This window comes from Salvelinus fontinalis, unplaced genomic scaffold (assembly GCF_029448725.1).
Source record: "Salvelinus fontinalis isolate EN_2023a unplaced genomic scaffold, ASM2944872v1 scaffold_0299, whole genome shotgun sequence".
Classification (NCBI taxonomy): Eukaryota; Metazoa; Chordata; class Actinopteri; order Salmoniformes; family Salmonidae; genus Salvelinus; species Salvelinus fontinalis.
The window spans coordinates 35,001-60,000 of NW_026600508.1; the positions used below are offsets into that span (position 1 = coordinate 35,001).

The 25,000-nt window shown below is 48.7% G+C and overlaps 1 protein-coding gene across 1 annotated transcript in view; it reads right to left on the minus strand.

Moving 5' to 3' along the window:
* Nucleotides 1-25,000, minus strand: part of LOC129845409 (uncharacterized) — a 145,373-nt gene that overhangs the window by 24,840 nt on the left and 95,533 nt on the right. The window contains exon 2 of the mRNA XM_055913327.1: nucleotides 11,234-11,431. Within this exon, the coding sequence (XP_055769302.1) occupies nucleotides 11,234-11,431 (198 nt within the window). The remainder of the gene's footprint in view (nucleotides 1-11,233; nucleotides 11,432-25,000) is intronic.

Below are 25,000 nucleotides of genomic sequence, written 5' to 3' on the forward strand. Positions count from 1 at the left end.
ACAGTTACAGACAGTTAAGGAGAAAGGGAATTGGCCCTTAATGCTTAACAGCCCGAGAAGGGTGGTGTGTGTGTGTGTGTGTGTGTGTGTGCTTAATCTTAGATTTCCAGCACCTCCTAAAGTCTAAACTACCCTCTCTCCCTCGTTCTAGTAAATACAACTCCCCTCCAGTCTTTTCCTGTCACTCCCCCTTCCTCACTCCTCTTGTGGTGGCAGTGCTAGTTGACAGGAAGTCAGTCCATCACTGAGCAGATGGGACAGAAATGATATGCAGGCCATCTGAGTGGCCCTAAACTAGTGTCATGCTGCCATATGCAGATCCAGCCTTCATCTATTCACTGACGTGTCGCCACACATGCTCACACTGAGGCTGAGAGGAGAGAAGGGAGTGTCCTGGTTTCAAACCCAGCCCTGGGCATTATGGATGTATCTCGATAGTCTGAACAGGCTTCCTTTCCCCTTTCTCCTGTCCTCTCCTTCTGCACTGATCAAATCACAAAGGATAGGTGAAAGAAGAATGGACTAGACACCAGTCCAGTTCTTTCAGATCAGTCAGACATTAAAAGAAAGGGGGTGAGGAGATGAAGCCAGTCCCCTACTGGTACTGTTAGGACATACAGTAAGAACAACATGCTAGTCCTCTGCCCTCTAATGGTGGATAAGAGACTGCAGGCCAAGCTGTGGCTCCACGCTCTGCTCCTACACTTCAGAGAGACAGAGAGAGAGAAAGTGTGAGCGAGGGAGAGAAAGAGTGCTTTGTGTCTGTCCCTGCTTGTGTATGTACAGCGCATTCAGAAAGGATTCAGACTTTTTACACATTTTTTACGTTACAGCCTTATTCTAAAATGAATTAAATAAAAATGTTTCCTGATCAATCTACGCATAATACCCCATAATGACAAAGCGAAAACAGGGTTTAAGAAATGTTTGCAAATTTATTAACAGAAATACCTTCTTTACATAAGTATTCAGACCCTTTGTTATGAGACTCTAAATTGAGATCAGGTGCATCCTGTTTCTATTGATCATCCTTGATGTTTCTACTTGATTGGATTCCACTTGTGGTAAATTCAATTGATTGGACATGATTTGGAAAGGCACACACCTGTCTATATAAGGTCCCACAGTTGACAGTGCATGTCAGAGCAAAAAACCAAGCCGAGAGGTTGAAGGAATTGTCTGTAGAGCGCCGAGACAGGTTGAAAATAGTGGTGCAGCAACGCTCCCCATCCAACCTGACAGAGCTTGAGAGGATCTGCAGAGAAGAATGGGAGAAACTCCACAAATACAGGTGTGCCAAACTTGTTGTGTCATACTCAAGAAGACTCAAGGCTGTAATCGCTGCCAAAGGTGTTTCAACAAAGTACCCAGTAAAGTGTCTGAATACTTATGTTTACGTGATATTTCAGTTTTTTATTTTTAATATATTAGCAAAAATATCTAAAAAAATGTTTTATTTTTGTCATTATGGGGTATTGTGTGTAGATTGATGAGGGAAAAATGATTTAATCAATTTTAGAATAAGGCTGTAATATAACAAAATGTGGAAAAAGTCAAGGGGTCTGAATACTTTCCAAATGCACTGTATGTGTGTGTGGTGTATGTGAGTGTGATTGAGTGTATGTCTGTGTGGGCAAACGTGTGTGTGTGTGATTAATGTGTAGCTTCTCTCTCCATCGCTGCCCCACTACCAGTCCCTCTCTCCCCATCGCTGCCCCACTACCAGTCCCTCTCTCTCCATCGCTGCCCCACTACCAGTCCCTCTCTCTCCATCGCTGCCCCACTACCAGTCCCTCTCTCTCCATCGCTGCCCCACTACCAGTCCCTCTCTCTCCATCGCTGCCCCACTACCAGTCCCTCTCTCTCCATCGCTGCCCCACTACCAGTCCCTCTCTCCCCATCGCTGCCCCACTACCAGTCCCTCTCTCTCCATCGCTGCCCCACTACCAGTCCCTCTCTCTCCATCGCTGCCCCACTACCAGTCCCTCTCTCTCCATCGCTGCCCCACTACCAGTCCCTCTCTCTCCATCGCTGCCCCACTACCAGTCCCTCTCTCTCCATCGCTGCCCCACTACCAGTCCCTCTCTCCCCATCGCTGCCCAACTACCAGTCCCTCTCTCCATCGCTGCCCCACTACCAGTCCCTCTCTCTCCATCGCTGCCCCACTACCAGTCCCTCTCTCTCCATCGCTGCCCCACTACCAGTCCCTCTCTCTCCATCGCTGCCCCACTACCAGTCCCTCTCTCTCCATCGCTGCCCCACTACCAGTCCCACTCTCTCCATCGCTGCCCCACTGCCAGTCCCTCTCTCCCCATCGCTGCCCCACTACCAGTCCCTCTCTCCATCGCTGCCCCACTACCAGTCCCTCTCTCTCCATCGCTGCCCCACTACCAGTCCCTCTCTCTCCATCGCTGCCCCACTACCAGTCCCTCTCTCTCCATCGCTGCCCCACTACCAGTCCCTCTCTCTCCATCGCTGCCCCACTACCAGTCCCTCTCTCTCCATCGCTGCCCCACTACCAGTCCCTCTCTCCCCATCGCTGCCCCACTACCAGTCCCTCTCTCTCCATCGCTGCCCCACTACCAGTCCCTCTCTCTCCATCGCTGCCCCACTACCAGTCCCTCTCTCTCCATCGCTGCCCCACTACCAGTCCCTCTCTCTCCATCGCTGCCCCACTACCAGTCCCTCTCTCTCCATCGCTGCCCCACTACCAGTCCCTCTCTCCCCATCGCTGCCCCACTACCAGTCCCTCTCTCCCCATCGCTGCCCCACTACCAGTCCCTCTCTCTCCATCGCTGCCCCACTACCAGTCCCTCTCTCCCCATCGCTGCCCCACTACCAGTCCCTCTCTCTCCATCGCTGCCCCACTACCAGTCCCTCTCTCCCAGACTGCCTCCATGCATGACCGCCCAAGCTGACCCTAACTGAGAGAGAGGTACACACAGACACATACACGGGCGCATACGCACGTACACACATAATCACACATGCCCAAAAGCACATATGCACGCACGTACATGCACGCACATACGCACGCACACACAAAGCTCCACACAGCCCCAGGTTAAGTTCTCTCTGTCCCAGCACCGTATCCTTCCACCTCTAATCCCATCAAAGAAACAGAACAATATACTTGTTGACCTGCTGCTTTTATCCAAGGGGGCTTAACACAAACGTTCAGGGAAAGTGACCATGCGAGAATTGAACCCACAACCTTGATCTTGCCAGCTACAGTCCAACCGACTGTGCCCTTCAAGCCCCAAATCTCATGTTCCCTCCCTGGCCCTATCCAAAGCCCCAAATCTCATGTTCCCTCCCTGGCCCTATCCAAAGCCCCAAATCTCATGTTCCCTCCCTGGCCCTATCCAAAGCCCCAAATCTCATGTTCCCTCCCTGGCCCTATCCAAAGCCCCAAATCTCATGTTCCCTCCCTGGCCCTATCCAAAGCCCCAAATCTCATGTTCCCTCCCTGGCCCTATCCAAAGCCCCAACCTCCCTCTCTCCTCCACAGCCCCCAACACACCCCCAGACATAGCCCTGACAGCTAGCGACACGCTGTTCTTCGCCTCCTCCCCTTCCTCCCACCATCCCTCCCTCCACCCCCCCCCCCTACCTCTCTTCCTCCCTCCCCCCTACCTCCCTCCCTCCCTACCTCCCTCCCTGCATTAGAACAACATCAGCACTTAATTAAACAGTCCATTTCACACCTGGTGTGCATAGCAGCGCCGAGCCAACCCTTCCTCCATATGCCATACCATCCCCCAGCCACACACACACAAACCCTGCCTCACACACACACCCGCCGTGTCACACACACACACAGCCTGAGCCACACACCGCAACACAGCACAAAGCACCTAATCTGCATCAGGGAGTGTGTGTTTCAAGGGTGTGTGTGTGCACCCTTAGAAAAAAGGTGCTATCTAGAACCTAAAAGGGTTAGTCGGCTGTCCCCATGGGAGAACACTTTTTGGTTCCAGGTAGAACCCTCGTGGTTTCCATGTAGAGGGTTCAACATGGGGACAGACGAAAAACCATTTTGGAACCCTTTTTTCTAAGAGTGTGGTGTGTGTTATTTTCCCAGAGAGGGGAAGTAAGACTGAGAGAGATGGAGAGAGAGAGAGCAGTAGGATAGTTTCTGGAGGAGAACTGGATGAACTGTGTATGAGCTATTGTTAGTATGTTTACCTAGAAGAAGAGACACAGATATATGGAGGAATAAAATACTGGAGAGAGAGAGATATATAGAGAGAGCTTGTTTGTGCGTGAGTGTTTCAGGGACAAACAGAGCCTGGAGAGTTCTACCTCTGAGCACACACACACACACACACACACACACACACACACACACACACACACACACACACACACACACACACACACACACACACACACACACACACACACACACACACACACACACACACACACACACACACACACACACACACACACACACACACACACACTCTGGGTGTGGATAGATGGTGTGTCTGTGTGTGTGCGTTCCAGGCTCCAGATGGAGGGGTCAGAGACACACTGCCCTGCTGTCCCAGCATGCTCTGGGCTCCCAGAAACAAGGGTAGCCCCCGGCCAAACACGCACGCACGCACACACGCACACACACACACGGTAACACATTCAATCTCTCTGTATCCCTCTACCCACTCCTTCCATCACTCCATAAACCCTCTCTCTTCTAAATCTTTTTCCTCTGTCCTTTTTCTCCCTCCCCCAATCCTCCTTCCATCCCTCCCTCCCCATCGCTTTTCCTCAGGTGGTCTAGCTAGGTACTGTAGGTAGGTAGTGTAATGCTACAGCGAGTTCAGCCCAGCCAGTCAGCCAGTCAGCCAGCCAGCCAGGCAGTCAGCCAGCCAGTCAGCCAGCCTGTGTGTATGTATGAGGAAACTGGAGAAAGGATTAAGCCTAGATCTGCCTAATTAATCAGATACTAGCAAGCCTGCCTCTCTGACACGAGGTGTGTGTCCTTTACTCTGCAATACTCATTATCCATCACCTCCCCTCTTCAGCATGAGACTCAGTACACAGAGCTACTCATCAGACGGGAGTGTGTGTGTGAGCGTATGTATGTGTGTGTTACTGTATGTGTGTGTTACTGTGTACGAGTGTGTGTGTGCGTGTATACAGATGAAAACACAGAGGACGTGTCAGGGTTTTAAAATCAGGGTGATAGCTAGCTAGTGGCAATGACACCAGCACAACAAAACAAACAACATCCTTTAGGCTTAGGAGACTGGTTCATGCTCCGCATACACAACAGTAACAACGGACAGAGGGACAGAGAGGGACACAGAGGAACACACTGTTCAGTAGGATACACAGGAACACACTGTGCAGTAGGACACACAGGAACACACTGTGCAGCAGGACACAGAGGAACACACTGTGCAGTAGGATACACAGGAACACACTGTTCAGTAGGACACACAGGAACACACTGTGCAGTAGGACACACAGGAACACACTGTGCAGTAGGACACACAGGAACACACTGTGCAGTAGGACACAGGAACACACTGTGCAGTAGGACACACAGGAACACACTGTGCAGTAGGACACACAGGAACACACTGTGCCCTAGGACACACAGGAACACACTGTGCAGTAGGACACACAGGAACACACTGTGCAGTAGGATACACAGGAACACACTGTTCAGTAGGACACACAGGAACACACTGTGCAGTAGGACACACAGGAACACACTGTGCAGTAGGACACACAGGAACACACTGTGCAGTAGGACACACAGGGACACACTGTGCAGTAGGACACACAGGAACACACTGTGCAGTAGGACACACAGGAACACACTGTGCAGTAGGACACACAGGAACACATTGTGCAGTAGGACACACAGGAACACACTGTGCAGTAGGACACAGAGGAACACACTGTGCAGTAGGACACAGAGGAACACACTGTGCAGTAGGACACACAGGAACACACTGTGCAGTAGGACACACAGGAACACACTGTGCAGTAGGACACAGAGGAACACACTGTGCAGTAGGACACACAGGGACACACTGTGCAGTAGGACACATAAACACACTGTGCAGTAGGACACATAAACACACTGTGCAGTAGGACACACAGGAACACACTGTGCAGTAGGACACAGAGGAACACACTGTGCAGTAGGACACACAGGAACACACTGTGCAGTAGGACACACAGGAACACACTGTGCAGTAGGACACATAAACACACTGTGCAGTAGGACACACAGGAACACACTGTGCAGTCGGACACACAGGAACACACTGTGCAGTAGGACACACAGGAACACACTGTGCAGTAGGACACACAGGAACACACTGTGCAGTAGGACACACAGGAACACATTGTGCAGTAGGACACACAGAAACACACTGTGCAGTAGGACACAGAGGAACACACTGTGCAGTAGGACACAGAGGAACACACTGTGCAGTAGGACACACAGGAACACACTGTGCAGTAGGACACACAGGAACACACTGTGCAGTAGGACACACAGGAACACACTGTGCAGTAGGACACAGAGGAACACACTGTGCAGTAGGACACACAGGGACACACTGTGCAGTAGGACACATAAACACACTGTGCAGTAGGACACATAAACACACTGTGCAGTAGGACACACAGGAACACACTGTGCAGTAGGACACAGAGGAACACACTGTGCAGTAGGACACACAGGAACACACTGTGCAGTAGGACACACAGGAACACACTGTGCAGTAGGACACATAAACACACTGTGCAGTAGGACACACAAGAACACACTGTGCAGTCGGACACACAGGAACACACTGTGCAGTAGGATACACAGGAACACACTGTGCAGTAGGATACACAGGAACACACTGTCCAGTAGGATACACAGGAACACACTGTCCAGTAGGACACACAGGAACACACTGTGCAGTAGGATACACAGGAACACACTGTGCAGTAGGACACACAGGAACACACTGTGCAGTAGAACACACAGGAACACACTGTCCAGTAGGACACACAGGAACACACTGTCCAGTAGGATACACAGGAACACACTGTGTAGTAGGACACACAGGAACACACTGTGCAGTAGGACACACAGGAACACACTGTGCAGTAGGACACACAGGAACACACTGTGCAGTAGGATACACAGGAACACACTGTCCAGTAGGACACCCAGGAACACACTGTCCAGTAGGACACACAGGAACAGACTGTGCAGTAGGACACACAGGAACACACTGTCCAGTAGGACACACAGGAACACACTGTGCAGTAGGACACAGAGGAACACACTGTGCAGTAAGATACACAGGAACACACTGTGCAGTAGGATACACAGGAACACACTGTCCAGTAGGAGACACAGGAACACACTGTGCAGTAGGACACACAGGAACACACTGTGCAGTAGGACACAGGAACACACTGTGCATTAGGACACACAGGAACACACTGTTCAGTAGGACACACAGGAACACACTGTTCAGTAGAACACACAGGAACACACTGTGCAGTAGGACACACAGGAACACAGTGTCCAGTAGGACACACAGGAACACACTGTTCAGTAGAACACACAGGAACACACTGTTCAGTAGGATACACAGGAACACACTGTGCAGTAGGATACACAGGAACACACTGTGCAGTAGGACACACAGGAACACACTGTGCAGTAGAACACACAGGAACACACTGTCCAGTACAACACACAGGAACACACTGTGCAGTAGGATACACACACTGCTAGGAGGCTACAACATGCCAGGAAAGCACTGTGGACGCTTTCTGTGTGAGTGTGTGTTTGTGTGTGTGTGTCAGTGTCGGCGTCAGTGTTTCTGTGTATGAGGGCTTGTCTATAAATATCTTTGGAGACAGCAAAGTGGCTGGAGTTCCGGAGGAAGCCCACACTCCAGCCCGCCCACCCCAGCGACGGCACTCCTAACGTGGGCAGCATCGGCCCCATGACTGGCCTGTTCCTCTGGAGCTGTGGAGCATGACTCACACACACTGTGTCTCTACCTACGCCAGGCAGACTGCACACAGACAGGCCCAATATAACAGAGGGACTTTTCTGCTCTGTTTTAAAACATGCCTAGGTTTAATCATAGTCTCCGTGTGTGTGTTTCTGTACCTCCCTCAGACTATCTGACGACTGGCCCAGCTAGGTTGAAATAGCAACATACATACGCACATGTACACATGCACACACACACACACCTGGTTGATAGAGAGAGATGAGACAATGAGACAAACACTATGTGTGCAAGAAAGGGAGAGAGAGAGAGAGCGAGAGGTGAGAAAAGAGATTGTGTGCAAGTGACAGTGAGAGAGAGATGTAGTGAGATAGATGAGGGAGTGTGTGAGAGGGAGAGACGGAGAGGGAGAGGGGAAGAGAGAAGGGGAAGGTGAGAAACAATGGAGGAAGAGAATGAGATTGAGAGGGTGAGTGTGTGAGAGAGAGGGAGAGATTGGGGTTGTGAGCTCTGTCTCTGTTTCTTTCTCAGAGTAATAAATCAGTGGTGTTTGGTCCCTGGTGTGATCTGCAGGGGAGCCAGGCAGCCAGGGAGAGCCAGGGAGGAGGGGACCTCTCTCAAACACACAGCCTGATTAAGAGAGCCTGACCCGGGCCGGATGACTGGGGCCGCTGGGGCTCACTGGAGCTGGGGCAGACAGCCAGATATACACACACAAACAGACACACACTTACACACAAGCACTCACACACACCCAAACAGGACCCCTGCCAGCCCTACTCAGGGGACTCTCAGCAGTCTGTCTCCGTTCCCCTGGAGGGTCCCAGCAGCGTATGTGTGTGTGTCTTAGGGGGCCAGTGAAGATCAGCTCCAGTGTATGTGGGCCAGCCAGAGTCTCTGTCCTGGGGAAGATTACACCTCATAGACACACACACCATGGTTGAGCCACTGTTTCACACACCATCTACCAGAAAGGCCTCAATGAGCTGCTGCCCAAAGCCTAGAGAATAGCGTGTGTGTGTGTGTGTGTTTACACGGGAGAATAGCAGCCTTGTCCATCTGTGACCTAAGTCTGACCCTGTCCAGACAACAACCAACAACTGAACAAACAACATCCAACTGTCTGTAGCACACAGCAATATCTAATATCCAAACCAGAAACAAATATCAACAAGTCACAATCAAACCATGAGCTGTATGTCTGACTGATAGGAACCTGTAGGAGGTCCAAAGGGTAGTGAGAAAAAGACAAGTATTCTATTGATTCAGTGTTTATTGAGAAATGACTGTAAGAAACATCCTATGTTCTACTGTGTAGTGAGTCTGAGAGGAGAGTGGGTCAGTGTGTTACAGCTGCATCATATGATCCCTCCACGACCAATTCTAAAAGCAGTCCTTGTCAACTGCTCACCACACCACACAATGACTACTTCACAGTCAGGTTAGACCAGTGGGATAGCAGGGCCCAATAAACTGAACAACACAGTGGTGTGTGTGTGTGTGTGTGTGTGTTTGCTCTCTGTGAGGAGAGGAGGCGACACAAACATGCAATGTCATTCACACATACACATGGACGCAAGTGCACACACACACACACACACACACACACACACACACACACACACACACACACACACACACACACACACACACACACACACACACACACACACACACACACACACACACACACACACACACACACACACACACACACACACACACACACACACACACACAGAGAGAGAGCTGGAGCTTAAATGGGTCAGCTAGAACGGCTGTTCTGTGTCCTGCTCTCCTAGGGGAGGCTGCATAATTCAATCTAGTGTGAATATCACTCCACTGCTATTAGCAGCTAAACACGACACACACGGACGGCCCCAGCAGAGGAACCTCTGAGACATCGGAGGGTTCTGAGGGGTTAGGCTACAGGGGTCAGGGGTTAGAGGTTAGGGTCCAGGAGGACAGACAGTTTTTGAATGAGCTTAGCGCCTCAGTGAGGAAGGAAGGAGTGAGAGGAGGGTAAGAAGAGGGGATGGTTAGTTCATAGGGGTAAGAGGTATTTCTGACAAGAGCTGGTTGTAAAATGGCTTTAAGACTAGGGGGCGATATTTTTGTTTTTGGCTAAAAACACGTACCCATTTAAAACTGCCTATTTCTCAGCCCCCGAAACTAGAATATGCATATAATCAGATTAGGATAGAAAACACTCGGAAGTTTCCAAAACTGTATTTTTTTTGTCTGTGAGTTAAACAGAACTGATATTGCAGGCTAAAACCTGAGGAAAATCCAATCAGGAAGTGCCCCTGTTCTTGAAACCTCTCTGTTCCTATGCATCCCTATTGCCCATATAAAGGGATATCAACCAGACTTCTTTTTCTATGTCTTCCCCAAGGTGTCAACAGCCTTTAGACATAGTTTCAGGCTTTTATTTTGAAGAATGAGCATGAATGACCACATTGCGTAAGTGGATAGGTGGGGGCTCTCAGAGTGAGTTGTGCGCAAAAGAGAAAGGCAGCCATTGATACTCCCGGTCCTCGTGAAAAGCCAACTGTCCCGGTTGATATATTATCAAATAGATATTTGAAAAACACCCTGAGGAAGGATTATAAAAAACGTTTGGCATGTTTCTGTGGACATTATGGATATCATTTGGAATTTTTGTCGGCGTTGTCGCGACCGCTCTTCTCGGTGGATTCCTGGGCATAACGCATCAAACTAACGGTATTTAGTTTGGTATTTGGATATAAAAAATATCTTTATGGAACAAAAGGAACATTTGTTGTCTAACTGGGAGTCTCGTGAGTGAAAACATCCGAAGATCATCAAAGGTAAACGATTAATTTGATTGCTTTTCTGATTTTCATGACCAAGTTACCTGATGCTAAGTGTACTTATTGTTTTGTCGAGCGATCGATAAACTTACACAAACGCTTGTATTGCTTTCACTATAAAGCATAATTTCAAAATCTGAGACGACAGATGGATTAACAAAAGGCTAAGCTGTGTTTTGCAATATTGCACTTGTGATTACATGAAATTATATTATATACCTGTGGCGCTAGGCTAGGCTATGCTAGTCAGCGTTTCTGATGACAATTATCCCGGATCCAGGATGGGTGGTTCAGAAAGGTTAAATGACCCAACGTTTCTACACCTTGTATAGGCTTGATAACAATACACCTGGCATTAAGAAACTCCTTAATCATAACTCTGTCTGTCCACATGTGTGGTGTCCTTACCTCGAGGATCCTCGGCCTGTTTGGCCAGTTTACGGAGGGCGGCGGCGAATCCGGAGTGTGCGGACTGGGCCGCCGGGCTCCCATTGGCTACGATAGATCCGTTAAGGGGCGATGGGGTGAGGGGGCTGACCGTCGCCGTGGTGCGAGTTGCCGTGGATATCATTCCTAAGGAAGGTGACTTTGGCTCATGGCTCATGCCTGGAGAGAGAGGGAGAGAAAGGGTTTTAATAGACGTAATAGACTGATGTATGTCATTTATAAAGCAATTACAAAGTGGATGTAGATGATGGGTCAGTCAGTCTGTGAGTCAGACTAACTCATGCTGTGATTGGTCAACTTATCAGTTGAGGGTTCAGACAGCTGACACTATGGAACCCCTCCCCCCCAGTGACACTGAGACCTGTGCACTGGAAAGTCTCTCTCACACACTGGGGGCTATCTGTCTGTCTCACACCAGACCTTACATACACACACACACACACACACACATAGTTACACAGACACATATATAAACACAGACACACACGGTAGTGAGTAGAGCTGAGAGTCAGCCAGAGCCCAGTGCCGTCTGTGTGTCTGTATGTCTAGCTGGGGGAGGGGGGCTTTGGGCTTAGGCTGGGGAGCTGGGGTTAAAGGTTATAGGTTACATGGTGTGTGACCCCTACCTCAAGAGGTCCGGCCTGTCTGCCTCAGCCCACACAGCAGCTCTACTTAACATGCTCCAACTGAGACAGGGCCAATAGAAACCTTTCAAACACACACCATGAGAGAACAGTCTGATAGAGGTAACACACACCATGACAGAACAGTCTGATAGAGGTAACACACCATGAGAGAACAGTCTGATAGAGGTAACACACACCATGACAGAACAGTCTGATAGAGGTAACACACACCATGACAGAACAGTCTGATAGAGGTAACATACACCATGACAGAACAGTCTGATAGAGGTAACACACACCATGAGAGAACAGTCTGATAGAGGTAACATACACCATGACAGAACAGTCTGATAGAGGTAACATACACCATGACAGAACAGTCTGATAGAGGTAACACACACCATGAGAGAACAGTCTGATAGAGGTAACACACACCATGACAGAACAGTCTGATAGAGGTAACACACACCATGAGAGAACAGTCTGATAGAGGTAACACACACCATGACAGAACAGTCTGATAGAGGTAACATACACCATGACAGAACAGTCTGATAGAGGTAACACACACCATGACAGAACAGTCTGATAGAGGTAACACACACCATGACAGAACAGTCTGATAGAGGTAACATACACCATGACAGAACAGTCTGATAGAGGTAACACACACCGTGACAGAACAGTCTGATAGAGGTAACACACACCATGACAGAACAGTCTGATAGAAGTAACACACATGCCAGATCCCCTTAAGCATCCCCATGTTAACGTCATGATGGTCATTGCGGTGATTGCTACAGTGATGAACACCAGCTACAAGCAATTTCCACTTCAATCCACTATTATCATCAAGTCTGATTCACACACACACTCACCCATCTACAGTAGTGTGAGTGTGTGTGCTCGCGTGCATTTGTGTTTGCGCGCCTGTGTGTGTGTGTGGGAGTGTGTGTGTTGTTGAATCACAGATAAATATCATAAAGCCTTATATAGTCCTACATCCAGTGTAGAGTCTGAAAAGCATGTGATCTACTCTGAGTTTACATTGCCACATTGTCTTCATATTGTTTATAGTGATAAAGCACCATCAGCAAACTGGATAGTTGACGCAGCTCTATAGTTTAGCATTATGTACAGGACACAGCTACTCCTATTACCATTACACATCACCTTATGTTATTATGGTGTCCATGCCACTTTGTGATACTCACTCACTCACTCAGTCCCCCAGTCCCTCCCTCCCTCCCTCCCTCCCTCCCTCCCTCCCTCCCTCCCTCCCTCCCTCCGCTGAGTGACCTGTTGGACTGTGAGTGGAGGTTTTTCTCTTGTCTTTCTCCGTGTCAGATTTACGAGCACACTGTGGGGGACATAGGGGATCGAGGGTTTCTCTCTCCCTCCCTCCCTGTTTCTCTCTTTCTCAGTGAAGGGGTGAAAGGGGACACTGTGATGACAGCTCCTGGGCCGGTGGAATCCCTGAATGCCAGAGAGCGGCATGCCGTCGCCCTGAACACACACACACACAAGCATGCACACATCTTACATGAGCAAACACATGAAATAAACACACACATTCTTTACACAAACAAACACACATCACAAGTCGACGGCCCCATTAACTACAAGTCCCCAGAGTCAGAGGTCATGGTAGGGTCACAGTAAAGAGCAGCCTGTAGGGATGCAGTGAGATTACACACACACATGCACACACTACAACATTACTACCACACACCATATCTGATTACACACACATACACATTACACACACTCAGTCTTATCAATATCACAATTCTACACCCAAATGTAGCCAAAACACACACCATACCTACCCTCACACAACCACGCACACACACACACACACACACACACACACACACACACACACACACACACACACACACACACACACACACACACACACACACACACACACACACACACACACACACACTCACACACTCATACAGTCACACACACTCACACACTCACAGTAGCATACAGTGTCAATAGCACTAATAGATGTGTAGAGTTATATATAGGTCCACCCCAGAGCCTGGACAGGTCTATTAAAAACCCCATGTCTCCCTGAGAGAGGACAGGGGTGCTGTGTGTGTGTGTGTGTGTGTGTGTGTGTGTGTGTGTGTGTGTGTGTGTGTGTGTGTGTGTGTGTGTGTGTGTGTGTGTGTGTGTGTGTGTGTGTGTGTGTGTGTGTGTGTGTGTGTGTGTGTGTGTGTGTGTGCCTGGCTGTCGTTGTTTAAGTGTGCGAGGGAGTGTGTGTGTGTCAGTGGGAGAGCGCTGGAGTGGAACAGAAGATGGCAGGGGAGTAGTGAACTGGTGGGTCACAGGGACACAGAGTGTAACGGGAGAGAAAATGAGTGGCAACACCTCTGGGTCCGCCCTGCTCATAACCTCCCATTCACCCCCTGCACTCCCTGTGAACCCCCAGCAACACAATTAATAATGAAATTAACAATGAGCTCCCTTTCCACACACACACTCACACACAGCAACAGCCAGGCGCACACACCCAAGCACGCACACGCACATCGACAGCCAGGCACAGCAACCGCTCAGCTCACTGCTGTGACCTCGTCACGACTGCAAAGCCCTGCTCCACCCACCTCTTCTTCCAAACACACACCTTCACACACACGGATACACACACACAGCCTCAGGGCTTTAAAGAAAGAGAGAGCATTCTATCAGTGAAGCAGGGACTTTTCACAGGAGCTAATAAGATGGTAATCAACCGCTAGAGAAACACCATACATATTCAAGAAACACAGCCATGCTGAAAGCACACACACACCCCTCCTTCACACACACCGCTCCTTCACACACACCTCCTTCACACACACACACACACACACACACACACACACACACACACACACACACACACACACACACACACACACACACGCACACGCACACGCACACGCACACACACACGCACACACACACACAGGGCTATCGGTGGGTCTCGACCCCCCTCCAGAGTAGCAGAGTGAAAGCGGTGGCGGATGTTGAGGCTCCTTACTGCACAAAGGACTGGAGCTCCCTGGTTCTCCCATCGCTGCATCTTCAGCCAAACCCAGCACACAGACAGAGACACAGTCAAGACACACACCATCTTCTCTTCCTCCTCTCCGTCGCTTCTCTCTCTCTCCTTTTCTTTCTGTCTCTCGCGCACGCTCACTCGGTCGCTCACAAAGACCGTTTGGAGCTTATCTTACGAAGCAGCACACCACACAACTCTGCCTATCTCCTCTCTCTCTCTCTCTCTCTCTCTCGCTCTACCCTCCTCTTTCTCTCGCTGAGTGAAAACAGAAATTCTTAGCCTAGCAGCTGCTGCGATGTCACATGACCTTTCCCCCTCCCCTCTCCCTCCCTTCTCCCCCCTCCTCCTCTCAACCTATAATTCCTGAGCCATTGGTAGATAACAGAGGCATAGATGCCCTGCCAAGGGTAGCGCGGGAGGGGCAGGGGAGGAGAGAGGGAGGAGGGCGGGTGGGGGAGAGGGGAGGGGTGACTGTGTGTGTCAGCTGCCTCTTCTTCTACACACAGCCCCGGTCGTCACATCTAACCCCCCTGTCGGGGAGAGAGAGAGGAGGGGGGGGGGGGGGGGGTTAAATGTGAGGCGCTGACACCCTCCTCCTCCTTCTTCCCTCCTCCCTCTCTCCCTGGCTGTTAGAAAAAGAAGAGAGAAAGATAGAGAGAGAAAGAGAGAGGGAGGGAGGGAGATATATAATGCCGGAGGCTAAGGTGGAAGCTTGTTCTGGCCTGTGTTACTGAGACATTGCCCCCACAGCTAGACTGCTAACACACACACACACACACACACACACACACACACACACACACACACACACACACACACACACACACACACACACACACACACACACACACACACACACACACACACACACACACACACACACACACACACACACACACACACACACACACACACACACACACACTAAGTAAACACAGCCAGGCTCATGTTCAGATCCAAAAGCTTGGCTTCCAGTGGGAGAGAAAACAGCTTTGATCTGCCCTCTTTATCACCAACCAAGAGCAGACACACACTACAGTTACCTCACACAGAGCCAGTTGAGGGGTTTATACCACACACACACACACGTATGCACACAATACTGCTATTTTGCAATATTACTAAGAGTAAATAACAGCAGACAAGGGCAACTATAGACCTGTATCTATTTTGAGTGTGCTGTCTGAAGTGCTGAAATATACAAGAAAGAAGAATATTTTAGATGAACTACAGTCTGGTTTTAGAAAGTCCCAATCCACTGACACGCCTATTGTTTCTAACTGACTTTTAACCGCAGGGCCATTGACTGGGTTACATCCTATTTAAACAGGTAGAGACCAAATGGTGGATGTTTATGGAAAACATTCTGGTGTGAAGGGGATTAGCTGTGGGGTCCCACAGGGGAGCATCATCGGCCCTCTTCTCTTCCTGCTGTACATTGATGATGTGAAATCATCCTGCTCTCGTAATTAGTTGTTGTATGTGGATGATTCTGCTCTGCTGGTGTCCCATAAGAACAAAGCCTCAGTAGAAGAGATCCTTAGTGTAGAGTTATCCAATATCACTAAATGGCTTTCAGATAACCAACTTTCTCTGCATCTTGGAAAAACAGAAACCATCTTATTTAGTTCCAGAGTAAAGCGTGCAAGGACCCGTTGGTTTTAGTGTCAAAGTGGGCAACTCAGTGGTTACACCAAAAACTTCAGTCCGCTACCTTGAGTGTGAATTGGATAGGTACCTGACTGGTCAGACTATGGCCTTAAAGGTTTACACAAAGATAAACCGAAATATTACATTCCTAACTCGCACCTCCAAATATCTGATAGTGACACCTGGCATCTAAAGAATAAGCTACAGAGCAGCCAAAACAAACTGGTGACAGTTGTATTTAAACTCCCCCCTCGTACTCATCTGGAGGGGGAGCCTTTTCATCAGTTAGGCTGGCTATCTGCAGAGAAAAAGGGTCATATTATCTCAACTTGGTCTGGTCCATTACAGTACCAGCCAAAAGTTTAGACACACCTACTCACTGTCCAGCCCAGAAATTTGTTGAACACTTTTTTGGTTACTACATGATTCCATATGTGTTATTTCATAGTGTTGATGTCTTCACTATTATTCTACAATGTAGAAAATAGTAAAAATAAAGAAAAACCCTTGAATGAGTAGGTGTGTCCTTATATTAGATGTCCACCAATACAACACCAGAGACTCTGATATTGCCAGTTTTAAATTTAAGAGTTTCTCTAGTAAGAACACCTTGTTATATACCGGCGCTAGCTAGCTATCTATCTATTATAACAACCCAAAAGAGTGGGTGTAATTGTGGTTAGACTGGGCTGGACAGTTAAAGGTTAAAGCTGTGGGTTTCCCTCTCTCCGTCCCTCCTCTGGCTGTCATTGCTGGGATGTGAATGAGTAGTTTCTTTAGTAATTTCCTCCTTCGGTCATTCGCTACCTTTCACCAAATGAGAAGGGAGGAGAAAGAGAGAGAGGCAGAGAGAGGCAGAGAGAAAGAGAGAGAACAAGAGAAAGAACAAGATAAAGAGAGAGAACAAGAGAGAGAGAGATAGAACTAGAAAGACAAAAAGAAATAGAGAGGGAGAGAGACAGACAGATAGAGAGCGAGATAAGTCATGAGAAAAGCAACATGGTGGCCAGTATTGTGCAAAGGGCCACTAAAACCCACGAACTGTCTCTTCTGAGAAAACACAGAGCTACCTTCTCGTCTCTTCGTCTCTTCCCCTCTCTCTCTCTTTAGCCTCACCCATAACCTCTAAATGATTTTAGAGAAGTGACAAGCCTGTTATAATGTGGTTTTTCACTAGAAGCTATGTGTGAACAACCACACTCCCCAACCACACACTGTGTTCTGTGATGATGAGAGAACAGCACTAATGTAGCCCTGTGTCTCTGTGTTATCGCTCTCTGGTGGCAGGTGGCAGTATTACACCATTCTACAGGCCATCAGCATAGATGTAGTAAAGGGGTCAATGGAACACAGACCGTTCGGTGCACATTCAACAAATCTGATCTGACAAAGTGGATATTCGTTAAATCTGCCATGATCAATGTATTGTAACAGGCCCACAATGTGTTTACAAAGTCCGATGTGGATATACTTGGCTGTTTTCAGCCTTACGTAGAGGAGGCTGAAGAAACAGCCTCACCATGTATCAGTGACCACAGAGGAAACGTCTAGCTACCCCATGTAGCTAACTGACGCTAAAGTAGTGAGAGAGTGTCTGACACGCAGTGAGACCGTAGTGGATGAAGAGAGGAGGTTTCTGAACAGGTTGAGAGGAAGATCAATGCAGTCGTGTTGGTGTGAGGACTGTGAAGGTAGGAGACTGTGTGTGTGTGTGTGTGTGTGTGTGTGTGTGTGTGTGTGTGTGTGTGTGTGTGTGTGTGTGTGTGTGTGTGTGTGTGTGTGTGTGTGTGTGTGTGTGTGTGTGTGTGTGTGTGTGTGTGTGTGTGTGACAGATAGATAGCCCCTAGTTTGTGAAGGAGTGGATCAATGGATGTCAGTGTTCCTGTGCCTGAAATGGAGAGAGTGTGGTACAGAGAGGAAAGAGGAAGAAAAAGAGGAAGAGAGAAAGAATCAGGGGGGATTTGGTGAGGGTCATTTTCCCATCAGCCTTCAGCACAGCACCCTGCTGAGAGAGACACAGCAGTAGGGCCACGACCACGCACGCACGCACGCACGCGCACGCGCACGCACACGCACACGCACACACACACACACACACACACACACACACACACACACACACACACACACACACACACTATGAAACAGGATTAACCCAGACAATCCTTATGAAGCGGATTACAGGACACAACACAGCTGTCATAATGATAAGATAACCAGGAGACACACAACTAACCACCCCCATACTACACATTCTAAATGTACCTGTCTGAACAGTTCAATGACAACTGTAGAAACTAAGGCCTACTGCTGAGTTCGGTGAAATACTCAAGACAATGTAGACCTACTCTTCACTGACACAAGTTGTCTAGATCATCCACAGTAAACAGTATCGGTCATAAGGACACATCATGAGTCATGAGGACAGTGTTTTCCATGGTAGTGAGTCCTACTTCTCCGTAAACACCAGACATGTGTCATCACCACACGCCACACATTGCAACAGGTCTAGTGGTTCTCAGAAGGCTGGGAGAGCATGTTCTTCCTGGCTGTTATACTGTCTTTGGCCAGCAGATGGAGGTGCATCATAGTGACATGCAGAGGGAGTCCTCAGCTCTACAGCAGCAGTTCTATAGTGAGCAGTGTGCTCCACATACAGTAGTACCCTGAAGACCAGAGGCAGACCACTGGGTTATGGCTGACGTCAGCTTGACAGAACAGAAGTTTCACATGGAGAGAACACATATGGAACCAGTTAGGCGGAAGACCAGTTCAATACATCGTTATTGAATCATCATTGGTCTATATGTTTGTGGTGTCAATACTATAGAAATATATTTAATATAATGGGCTTGGAACCTCTTACCCTGCAATTGTACTGGTAAACTCATACGCTGCCTGGTATTGTGAGGCAATCATTTCCATGGTAATGTAGAATGTTCATTCAATGTGACTCATACAATGGAATGTATTTTTTGTAATGTCAGTTGAGATGATTCAACTAACACAGCAGAGACTGATGGATACACTTCCTGGTTTTACTTCCTGCTTCGCTCCTATGGGCTCACTCGCAATGGCCACGCATTATGCTATCACTGACTTGAATGGAGAAGCCTGTTCTATTAATCATATTTCTATGGTCAAAACACTTGTCAATAATATGACACTGGGTATTTCAGTAGGGGTTTAATCGCTCTGTTCTCAGTAACTTTACTCCAGTTCTGTAAAAGGGCTTGAAGGGCTCAGTTAAACGTCACCCAGGGCCTTCAGTAAACTTAACCCTTTCTAGGCTTTCCTGCCCCGAGGAAAACATAACAAAGCTTTCAGAATGAAATCAGATGAATACCAAACACACACACACACAGGAGCACGCACGCACGCACGCACGCACGCACGCACACACACACACACACACACACACACACACACACACACACACACACACACACACACACACACACACACACACACACACACACACACACACACACACACCCAATGGCTAACTGACATACAGTAAACAGACTGTTGTATCGTCCTGCTGTGAGAAAAGCTGATCACTAACAAACAACTGCACAGACACACCGAAAAAAATCAACACACACACACACCCTGTTCTGCCCTCTTGCTGCATGGAATGCAGATTACACACAAACGCACAAACACACACACACACACACTGACAGAGTAAATCCTCTTGGCTCCTGTGTGCCCTGGCCAGTGCAGAGATAACAGTCAGGCAGCTCTAGAGGGCCGTTCATCTTTAACCAGGAAGGGATTTGACTATCAGCTAGTTAAAACAACCAATGGAGATACATACGGTCTGATAGACAGACAGACAGACGGCTGCCTATCTATCAGATCCAGCTGCTAGGCTTAGCCCAACCCAACCCTTCTCACTGGAGGTAAAGCACACATCTAGGATCAGATCAGCCTAACCCAGTCCAGTATAGTGCTGGCTAATCTAGCCCAGCCTCCATGAGTATAATATCTCTCCTCTCTTTCCCAAGAAGCCAGTCAACCACACAGTCATAGTCTGGCCAAACCAAGACCCGATTATTAGTTTATTACATTAGCACAGAGGAGTACTACTGGTGAAAAAGACTAGCATTAAGAGCTACATGCTAACAGCTACTGTAGTTCAGTCATGAAGAGGAGACCTACTCTGAGATCAAAAACAAAGGATGCTTAGGAGGAGAAGGGGTCAGGGGTGAAAGTTCAGGGGTGAAGGAGGAGGGGTGATCTGACCTCCTTAACCCCACTAACAAGGGCCTCTCATCAGCCATGATCCCTGCTGCTATGGCCTCTTTGAACAAGGACCCTGGTCCTCTACAAAGACCCAGATCTCTGGGCAGAGGAAGGGCAGCTGGAGGAAATAGCCCCCGGACAGGGCACCTTACTGGGGTTAAAGAGAACACTGACACCCCTGGGAAACTCCAGGGTTGAACCTGTATGACTAAAATGGACACCCACATGTAAACATGTTTAAAACCCCACACATGAACACACACACTTTCAGATACACCAGGATAAACATGCTCTGGTAGTCCCAGGTCAGTTTGACTTCTGAGATGAGATCTAGCCCCAGGTGTGTGTGTGTGTGTGTGTGTGTGTGTGTGTGTGTGTGTGTGTGTGTGTGTGTGTGTGTGTGTGTGTGTGTGTGTGTGTGTGTGTGTGTGTGTGTGTGTGCCCACACTCTCTCTATTACACTGCCACATCATCAAGAATATGAGATGCCATATATTAGGCTGCTGAGCTAGACTATGAGAGAGAGAGAGCTAGACTATGAGAGCGAGAGAGAGAGAGAGAGAGCCGAGAGAAAGACCCAACCAAATCATGAGAAAATAAAAAGATCATTACTTGACACATTGGAAGAATTAACAAAAAATCTAGAATGCTATTTGGCCCTAAACAGAGAATACACAGTGGCAGAATACCTGACCACTGTGACTGACCAAAAATTAAGGAAAGCTTTGACTATGTACAGACTCAGTGAGCATAGCCTTGCTATTGAGAAAGGCCATCGTAGTCAGACCTGGCTCTCAAGAGAAGACAGGCTATGTGCACACGGCCCACAAAATGAGGTGGATACTGAGCTGCACTTCCTAACCTCCTGCCAAATGTATGACCATATTAGAGACACATATTTCCCTCAGATCACACATATCTACAACGATTTCTAAAACAAATCCAATTTTGATAAACTCCCATATCCATTGGGTGAAATACCAAAGTGTGCCATCACAGCAGCAATATGATTGAGAAAATTCCAAGAGTGTGCAAAGCTGTCATCAAGGCAAAGGGTGGCTATTTGAAGAATCTCAAATATAAAATATATTTTGATTTGTTTAACACTTTCTTGGTTACTACATGATTCCATATGTGTTATTTCATAGTTTTGATGTCTTCACTATTATTCTTAAATGTAGAAAATAGTAAAAATAAAGAAAAACCCTTGAATGAGTAGGTGTGTCCAAACCTTTGACAGGTAGTGTATGTATATGTATTGTATGAATCTTTAAATTACCTTTTGTACTGTAACTATTTGCACATCGTTACAACACTGTACATAGACATAATATGACATTCGTAATGTCTTTACTATTTTGGAACTTTTGTGAGTGTAATGTTTACTGTTCATTTTATATTGTTTATTTCACTTTTGTTTATTATCTATCCCACTTGCTTTGGCAATGTTAACATATGTTTCCCATCCCAATAAAGCTCCTTAATTGAAGTTGAAAGAGAGAGAGAGTGGGATAGAGAGAGAGAGAAATAGAGAGAGAGAGAGAGAGAGAGAGAGAGAGAGACAGAGAGAGAGAGAGAGAGAGAGACAGAGAGAGAGAGAGAGAGACAGAGAGAGAGATAGAGAGAGAGAGAGACAGAGAGAGAGAGAGAGAGAGACAGAGAGAGAGATAGAGAGAGAGAGAGAGAGAGAGAGAGAGAGAGAGAGAGAGAGAGAGAGAGAGCGAGAGAGAGAGAGGGACAGAGAGAGAGAGAGAGAGGGACAGAGAGAGAGAGAAATAGAGAGAGAGAGAGAGAGAGAGAGAGAGAGAGAGAGAGAGAGAGAGAGAGAGAGAGAGAGAGAGAGAGAGAGATAGAGGGATAGAGAGAGTGGGATAGAGAGAGTGGGATAGAGAGAGTGAGAGAGAGAGAGAGAGAGAGAGAGAGAGAGAGAGAGAGAGAGAGAGAGAGAGAGAGAGAGAGAGAGAGGGTACAGTAGTTGGACAGTAGAGTATTCTAGTGTCTGTCAGTATACCTGTGCTCTATCATTACCCTGCAGGCATCCATTCACCTCCATTATAGAGTTACAGCAGACAGCATGAGAGTACAGCTGCCTCTGACCCTGCACACACACACTCAGACACGTACACATACACCACACCGCTCTTTGTGAAAGTGGTGCTCCTGCATTAGAGGAGAGCAGTCTTTCAGTGGGGGTCTGGTCTACCAGTCTGGTCTATTAGCACAGTGGGGTCTTGTCTATCAGCCCAGTGGGGGTCTGGTCTACCAGTCTGGTCTATCAGCCCAGTGGGGATCTGGTCTACCAGCCTGGTCTATCAGCACAGTGGGGGTCTGGTCTACCAGTCTGGTCTATCAGCACAGTGGGGGTCTGGTCTACCAGTCTGTTCTATCAGCCCAGTGGGGGTCTACCAGTCTGGTATATCAGTCCAGTGGGGGACTACCAGTCTGGTCTATCAGCCCAGTGGGGGTCTACCAGTCTGGTCTATCAGCCCAGTGGGGGACTACCAGTCTGGTCTATCAGCCCAGTGGGGATCTGGTCTACCAGTCTGGTCTATCAGCCCAGTGGGGGTCTGGTCTACCAGTCTTGTCTATCAGCCCAGTGGGGATCTGGTCTACCAGTCTGGTCTATCAGCACAGTGGGGTCTGGTCTACCAGTCTTGTCTATCAGCCCAGTGGGGATCTGGTCTACCAGTCTGGTCTATCAGCCCAGTGGGGGTCTGGTCTACCAGTCTGGTCTATCAGCACAGTGGGGGTCTGGTCTACCAGTCTGGTCTATCAGCACAGTCGGGTCTGGTCTACCAGTCTGGTCTATCAGCACAGTGGGGGTCTGGTCTACCAGTCTGTTCTATCAGCCCAGTGGGGGTCTACCAGTCTGGTATATCAGCCCAGTGGGGGACTACCAGTCTGGTCTATCAGCCCAGTGGGGGTCCACCAGTCTGGTCTATCAGCACAGTGGGGGTCTACCAGTCTGGTCTATCAGCCCAGTGGGGGTCTACCAGTCTGGTCTATCAGCCCAGTGGGGGTCTACCAGTCTGGTATATCAGCCCAGTGGGGGACTACCAGTCTGGTCTATCAGCACAGTGGGGGTCTACCAGTCTGGTATATCAGCCCAGTGGGGGTCTACCAGTCTGGTCTATCAGCCCAGTGGGGGTCTGGTCTACCAGTCTTGTCTATCAGCCCAGTGGGGGTCTGGTCTACCAGTCTGGTCTATCAGCACAGTGGGGGTCTACCAGTCTGGTCTATCAGCCCAGTGGGGGTCTACCAGTCTGGTCTATCAGCCCAGTGGGGGTCTGGTCTACCAGTCTTGTCTATCAGCCCAGTGGAGATCTGGTCTACCAGTCTGGTCTATCAGCACAGTCGGGTCTGGTCTACCAGTCTGGTCTATCAGCCCAGTGGGGGTCTACCAGTCTGGTCTATCAGCCCAGTGGGGGTCTGGTCTACCAGTCTTGTCTATCAGCCCAGTGGGATCTGGTCTACCAGTCTGGTCTATCAGCACAGTCGGGTCTGTTCTACCAGTCTGGTCTATCAGCACAGTGGGATCTGGTCTACCAGTCTGGTCTATCAGCACAGTGGGGTCTGGTCTACCAGTCTGGTCTATCAGCCCAGTCGGGTCTGGTCTACCAGTCTGGTCTATCAGCACAGTGGGGGACTACCAGTCTGGTCTATCAGCACAGTGGGGGACTACCAGTCTGGTCTATCAGCACAGTGGGGTCTGGTCTACCAGTCTGGTCTATCAGCACAGTGGGATCTGGTCTACCAGTCTGGTCTATCAGCACAGTGGGATCTGGTCTACCAGTCTGGTCTATCAGCACAGTGGGATCTGGTCTACCAGTCTGGTATATCAGCCCAGTGGGGGACTACCAGTCTGGTCTATCAGCACAGTGGGGTCTGGTCTACCAGTCTGGTCCTCCACTCCCTATCTGTATTTCTCCCTCCCCCACGCTCCCCTCCCCCCTCCTTCTCTTCTCTCCATGTGTACTTGCCTGGCTCAGCATAGAAGCACAGAAATGACAGGGAAGGGGTTCTGCTTAGAAAGGATCTCTGTGCAACTGTCTCCAGGGTATAAGCTTTCTGTTTGTTCCTCTCCTCCATGTTCCCCTTCTCCTTTCCTCCCCTCTTTTCCCCCATCCTCTCTCAGCCCCAGTT